General features: G+C 42.7%; 1 protein-coding gene across 3 annotated transcripts in view; it reads right to left on the reverse strand.

The window, feature by feature from the left end:
- Positions 1 to 6,988, reverse strand: part of CCDC113 (coiled-coil domain containing 113) — a 31,644-nt gene extending 24,656 nt beyond the window's left edge. For 2 of the 3 annotated variants that reach the window (XM_040253878.1, XM_040253877.1), the window contains exons 1-3: positions 6,818 to 6,988; positions 2,641 to 2,767; positions 1,383 to 1,544 (exon numbers count right to left, since the gene is read on the reverse strand). In XM_040253878.1, the coding sequence (XP_040109812.1) occupies positions 1,383 to 1,544; positions 2,641 to 2,767; positions 6,818 to 6,918 (390 nt within the window). In that variant the 5' untranslated portion in view covers positions 6,919 to 6,988. Of the gene's footprint in view, positions 1 to 1,382; positions 1,545 to 2,640; positions 2,768 to 5,737; positions 5,778 to 6,817 lie in introns of those variants that run through there. The other variant, XM_040253879.1, reaches the window with a different exon arrangement.
- Positions 6,989 to 7,399: the final 411 nt, after the last annotated feature.

The following is a 7,399-nucleotide window of genomic DNA, read 5'->3' on the forward strand; positions in this document are numbered from 1 at the left end:
GTTTAATCACACAGTTCAGCATGCGAGGACAATGCTACCACATCCTGAGCTCCTTTAACACATTAGAATTCAATGCAGCGTGTTGGGAAAGAGAAAGGAGGAGAGCGGGGGAAGGGCAGGAGAGGTTTACGTCATAGAGATGGTTCTATCAATGGGGACATGAGTTCACTATCTGTCCCTTTCAAGGAAATGAATATGACGCCTCCATTAGAAATGGAAAAAACTTAGAAATAGAACAGAAACATCTATTTTTTCATACAAGATGGCTATGAAATGCAAGCCAGCAACTTCATTCTATTGGCAACCAAATGAACAGTGATGTTTCTTCCTGTTGGAAAACTGACCACCTTGGTCTCCCATATGACGTGAAGCATTGTCACGGATTCGGCCCATGGAGGGTGACGAGGGACTTTTCACTCGACTCACTGACTTAAACCTCAAGCCCCATATATCATTAAGGAATTATTCTGAATTTTTAAGAGCATTTATGGTTGGATGGCATCACTGACTCAATGGACATGAGTTTGGGTAAACTCCAGGAGTTGGTGATGGACAAGGAGGCCTGGCGTGCTGTGGTTCATGGGGTCGCAAAGAGTCAGACACGACTGAGCAACTGAACTGAACTGATGGTTATTGATTACGGGTTTTTTTTAAAGAATCCACATCTTAGAAACACATATTGAAATATTTACAGATAAACAGTATCTGTAAGATCCCCTTCATAATAGCCCAGTGGCCAGTTACGAGTGGGAAGTTGGTAGGGATACGGAGGGAACAAGAGCAGCCACATGTTGATGACTGCTATGTGCGGGTATTGAATGCAAGAGGGTTCACTGTGCTAGCTTCTCTACATTTGGGTATTTTGAAATTTTTCATTTAAAGAGTTTAAAATTTTTTTAATTTTATTTATTTATTTTTAGTTGTGCTGGGTCTTTGTTGCTACATGAGAGCTCTCCCTAGTTGCGGCAAGCAGAGGCTTCTCTCTAGTTGCAGTACACAGGCTTCTTAATGGGGTGGCTTCTCTTGTTGTGGAGCACAGGCTCCGGAGCCCTAGGGCTTCGGTAGTTGGGGGGCTTCAGTAGCTGTAGTTGCAGGGGCTTAGCTGCCCCACGGCCCACAGAATCTTCCCAGACTAGGGATCGAACCTGTGTCCCCTGTATTGGAACGCAGATTCTTAACACTGGAATACCAGGGAAGACCAAAAAGTTTAGAATTTGATATCCCCTCAAGCAAGTAGTAAGTTCCTTAAAGGTAGGTCCTCGGTTCATTTCATCTGAGTGTATTTCTCTCAAAGCACTAACAATCATATGAACGTAATAAAGATACTTCTTGCCGAGACAGAAACGGGGAGCCCAGGGAGGATGGCCCACTGGAAGGTCTACCTCGTGATGCTGTAGGTCGCGCTCAGCATTCGCTCTCATGTGCCTGATCTCATCCTTTGTGTCTTCCAGCTCCTTTTGAACAAGTTCCAATTTTTGGTCCACACTGAGGCCCATCACACGTTCCATGCCCATGCGGGACTTGGATTTACGCCTGCCTCGTAACTGTAACACAAGCAGTACAAAGCCATCGTCAAGTAGGAAGTGGTAAGAAAACAACTGAAGGTGGGTATCAAAACGACCACTCGAACATGCTAGAAATCACTCTGAATGATGGCCAGAGCAAACCAACTCCATGATAAATGATGCTGGACACTGGGCCCGAGGTGATGTTCATTTCACAAGTCAACCTAAGGTACTGCATAAAATATTTCAAAGGTCGATGCTTGACAATGAACTGAAAATAAGTAAGGGGAAGTGTCTTGAGTGTGGGGAAACCCTGAACTAAAGTAAATTGCTATAGACTAGCAATCAAATCAGTGTCAGGGAAAGCCTGGAGCTCAGTGCTTCCTGAGCTGGATATAAAAGAGAAAATGCACTGGGGGCCAAGGTTTTCAGCAAAAAACAGACAAAAATGTTGGATTTCCTAGGCACTGACATGGTCGGATGACATTGTCAACTCAGTGGACGAGTTTGAGCAAACTCTGGGCGATAGCGAAGGACAGGGAAGCCTGGCATGCTGCAGTCCATGGGGTCGCAAAGAGTAGAACACGACTAATCGACTAAACAGAACAACAGGGCAATGAAGCCCAAGGTCAAAAGCAGGTGACCCAGTAAGTGTGTGGACCTGAAGATGGCATTGTTTGATCCTCAAAAGATAGAGCCCCACTCCGTACTATTTTTTTTTTTTTTGAGTCAGCTTCCCTTTTTTATTTTAAATGGAGTATAATTGCTTTATAATGTTGTATTAGTTTCCGCTATACAATGAAGTGAATCAGTTATGTGTATACATATATCCCCTCCCTCTTGGGCTTCCCTCTCACCCTTTCTACGCCACCCCTCTAGTTCACCACAGAACACTGAGCTGAGCTCCCTGTGCTATACAGCAGATTTCTGCTAGCAATCTATTTTACACATGGTAGTATATATATGTCAATCCTAATCTAAAGAGAAACCTTGGAGGGAAAAGAACCAAAATTAGAACAGGGAGAAAGCCATATGCCACTTGGCCAAGAAGGGCACAGCAAAGGCAGATAACAAATGTTACTTGCATCTAAAGGGGCAAAGAGCTTTAAAGAATTCTTAGATCTCTCTTGCATACCTGTGCAATTTCTGCTCCTGTTATTTTGATTTCTGATAATCGTGGAAGTCGCTGGTCCCTGGGCTCCAGTTTATTGTAATATTTTTCAAACATCTCTGTCTCAGTTTTGAGAGCAGAGTTTCCATAGCTGCAAAACAGAGGGTGCCCTTGAAAAAGTTCCACCAACTGGAGTTTAAATCCCAAGTACCTAGTATTTAACACTTACTAGCTTTGTATGACCTTGTAAGATACTTAACCTTTCAGTGCCTTGCTTTCCTCATCTGTAAAATGGGAATAATAATAGCACCTATCTTTGAGAGTTGTGATATGGAAATCAAAGACAATGGGACAGTGCCTGGCACACAGTAAATGCTATTTACATACTCTATATATTTTTTTAATATACATCTAATGAGCCATAAAGTTCAGAGCACTAAGATTACAGGCATACATTGGGGATATAATGGATTCAGTTTCAAACAACTGCAATCAAGTAAATAGTGCAATAAAATGAGTCACATAATTTTTTGGGTTTTTGGTGCATTAAAATTATATTATACTGTAGTCTACTGTGTGCATGCCATTATGTCTAAAAAAGTACATACTTTAATTAACAATGCTTTATTGCTAAAAAAATAAAAAATAAAAACGCTAACCATCATCTGAGCCTTCAGCAGGGCATAATCTTTGCAATAGTAGCATCAAAAAATCAGTGACCACAAATCACCATGACAAATATAATAATATAAAGAAAAAGCTTGAAATATTTCAAAAATCACAGAAATATGACAGAGACACAAAATGAGCAAATGCTGTTGGAAAAAAACAGGCATCAATATGCTTGCTCAATGCAGAGTTGCCACAAACCTTTGTTTTGTAAAAAACACAGTGTCTGTAAGGTACAATAAAGCAAAACACAATAAAATGAGATATGCTTATATACTAAAAATTGGTACAAGTTTCACCTTCAAATATCTTCTAACCCATTTGTGAAATTCCTTCTGAATTAATACTGAATATTTTATTTTTAAATTTTACTTTTGGCTGCACTGGGTCTTTGTTGCTGCAAACAGGCTTTCTCTAGTTGCAGCAAGGGGCTTCCCTCCAGTTGTGGTGCACGGGCTTCTGACTGCCGTGGCTTCTCTTGTTGCAAAGCACAGGCTCTAGGTGCACAGACTTCAGTAGTTGTGGCTTTCAGGCTCTTGAGCACAGGCTCAGTAGTTGTGGCGCACAGGTTTAATTGCTCCGTGGCATGTAGAATCTTCCCAGACCAGGGATCAAAACTGTGTCCCCTGCATTGGCAGGCATATTTTTAACCACTGGACCACCAGGGAAGTCCACTACAGAATTCTTGAAGTTACACACATCCACAATCTTCAGAGGTTTACTTTGGTTTATATTTCTCAGTTCTTTTATTTCCAGCCACCCAATGGATGAAGTATTATTCTCTAGAAGTCTATTATAAAAGGTGGGAATGCTTTGAACAGATGGTTTTTAAACAGTAGAGATGACAAAGCTAGTTTATCCTGTATATGCCAAGATTGTGACCCTTTCAATTTATCTAACATACCCGTATGTTACATATGAGTGTACTGGGCTTCCCTGGTGGCTCAGCTGGTAAAGAATTTGCCTGCAATGTGGGAGACCTGGGTTCGATCCCTAGATTGGGAAGATGCCCTGGAGAAGGAAAAGGCTACCCACTCCAGTATTCTGCCTTGGAGAATCCCATGGACTCTACAGTCCATAGCGTTGCAGAGTTGGACATGACTGAGCAACTTCCACTTTCACGTAATACATCAATGGTAAAGAACCCATATGCCAGTGCAGGAAATGTAAGTTCAGTTCCTGGGTGGGGAGGAAATTTCCTTCCTCTGGGGAAGGAAATGGCAACTCTCTCTAGTAGTCTTGCCTGGGAAATTCCCTACGGACTGTAGGGTCGCAAAGAGTCGGACATGACTGAAGCGACTTAGTATGCACTCATGGACTGTAGCCCGCCAGGTTCCTTCTGTTCCATGGGGTCACAGAAGAAGTCAGAGACAAATTATAGACTGAGCAGCAACAGTATAATACACACATATGTATGTAAGTGTATATATAAGAGAGAGAACAGCTTTGATATTTTCATATGGTATTGAGCTGAACATCTGTTTACTGTGCTGAAAATCCTGTTTGGCTGAATTTTAATATTAGTGGGAAAGAGTCAACAGAAAAGCCTGATACATCAAAGCATCTTTCTTTTTCAGTATATGTCATGTTCCCAGTGTAGGCTGTGGAGTTGCACCAAAGTCTTTTTTGAATTAATTTTTTATTGGAATATAGTTGATTTACAAAGTTGTGTTAGTTTCTGCTTACAGAAAACTCAGTTATACATACACATATATTCATTCTTTTTCATTCTGTTCCTATATAGGTCATTACAGAGCCTTGAATAGATTTCTCTGTGCTATATAGTAGGTTCTTATTAGTTATGTAGTTTATATATAATAGTGCGATCTGTGTCTTAATTTTAGCTCTACCACTGACTAGCTGTGTGACTATAAGAAAGTGACTTAACCTCTGTGTCTGTTTCCTCACCATCTTACTAGGGTTATTTTCTTATTATATTAGTTCATATGTGCAAAATACTTGGCACATAATAAGCACTCAAGATTGTAGCTGTTTTAGTAATAACACCTCAATTCTGACCTAAACTATTTATAAACATTTTGCAGTAACAGCTATTCAGCTGCCAGGCCAGGATGTTCTATGTGAAACCAGTAAGTTGTACAACTAACCTCAATTATCTCATAGAATCTTGATATCCAATTTACTTGTTATCAGTTCAGTTCAGTTCAGTCACTCAGTCGTGTCCGACTCTTTGCGACCCCATGAATTGCATCACGCCAGGCCTCCCTGTCCATCACCAACTCCCAGAGTTCACTCAGACTCACGTCCATCACTCAGACTCACAATGCCATCCAGCCATCTCATCCTCTGTCATCCCCTTCTCCTCCTATCCCCAATCCCTCCCAGCATCAGAGTCTTTTCCAATGAGTCAACTCTTCACATGAAGTGGCCAAAGTACTGGATCATTCCAAAGTACTAGCATCATTCCTTCCAAAGAACACCCAGGACAGACCTCCTTCAGAATGGACTGGTTGGATCTCCTTGCAGTCCAAGGGACTCTCAACAGTCTTCTCCAACACCACAGTTCAAGAGCATCAATTCTTTGGCACTCAGCCTTTTTCACAGTCCAACTCTCACATCCATACATGACCACTGGAAAAACCATAGCCTTGACTAGACGGACCTTTGTTGGCAAAATAATGTCTCTGCTTTTCAATATGCTATCTAGGTTGGTCATAACTTTCCTTCCAAGGAGTAAGTATCTTTTAATTTCATGGCTGCAATCATCATCTGCAGTGATTTTGGAGCCCCCAAAACTAAAGTCTGCCACTGTTTCCACTGTTTCCCCATCTATTGCCCATGAAGTGATGGGACCAGATGCCACGATCTTCGTTTTCTGAATGTTGAGCTTTAAGCCAACTTTTTCACTCTCCTCTTTCACTTTCATCAAGAGGCTTTTTAGTTCCTCTTCACTTTCTGCCATAAGGGTGGTGTCATCTGCATATCTGAGGTTATTGATATTTCTCCCGGCAATCTTGATTCCAGCTTGTGCTTCTTCCAGCCAAGCGTTTCTCAGTAGATATTAAAACAGACTGCTAAAAATATAGAAAATTGGGCTAGTCCTTCTTTGCTGTTCACTTCTATGCTTATACTCTGGTTTAGGTATATTGCTTCATACTAAAAGTATCTCAATAGCCTCCCTTCTATCTGCTTCCACCTTAATTTTATTATAGAATCTTAGCATTGGAAAGGGACTTAGAGGTTAGCTGGTCCGAGCTGTCATGGCACAACAGAGAAGTGGCTAAGCACACAGCATGGTACCAGACAGACCCACTAGGCTGAAGCTCTAGCTTCACCAATTACCCTCTAGGCTTCGCATCTTTGTCTCCATCAGTAGCTTGTTAGTGCCCTGAAGGTGGAGATACGAGAATAAAGAGCAAAGGTAGGAGCCTTTACCACTTTTTTGGGGGGGGTGGGGGCGGGTCTCAGTTTCCTCAGCGTTCAGCGTGGACTTGGAGTATCTCCATGCTGGACCAACCTCGGAGCCCACCCGCTGAGTAGGGACCACCCTCAGAATCCGGCCGGCGGGTACCTGAGCTCTTCCACCAGCCCACACAGCTGGAAAACAGGCAGATCGCTCTCTTCCTGGCCCGGGGTCTCCGAGGCAGAAGTCTCAGAGTCGTCGTCCGTCATCACTGCCGAAGCTACTCTGGTCAATACCGAGTTGTGGCCAAGAGCGCCGGGGACCAGCGACCGCTTCACTCAGGCTACGACCAAGCAGTGCGTTGCCAGGGCGACCCGACGCGCTAGTGGAGGGGCGGGGCTTCCCGAGGCCCAGTCCAGCGCTTCGGGCAGCCCAGGGCAGACCAAAGCGAGATCGCTGTCCTTGGACTAGATACGTAGGTGCATTCGCTGTTTACTTTTTTTCAACAGTATTCTTAAAACGATGATAATAACAGCTATTTGCTCAGCAGTTACTAATACCCTTGACACCATGTTGAGCATAGTTTATAAAAATCCTTGCAACAACCTTGTAATAGTATCTATTCTCGATTTCCAAATGGAGAAATTGAGACCCAGAAAGTTCATTGAATTGGCAGGAGTGCCTTCCTTCTTCCACCTCACTGTGAGGCCTCTACTCTGTTCACCATCTGGAGCTTCATACATACCCACT

This window comes from Oryx dammah, unplaced genomic scaffold (genome assembly GCF_014754425.2).
Source record: "Oryx dammah isolate SB20612 unplaced genomic scaffold, SCBI_Odam_1.1 HiC_scaffold_13, whole genome shotgun sequence".
NCBI lineage: Eukaryota > Metazoa > Chordata > Mammalia > Artiodactyla > Bovidae > Oryx > Oryx dammah.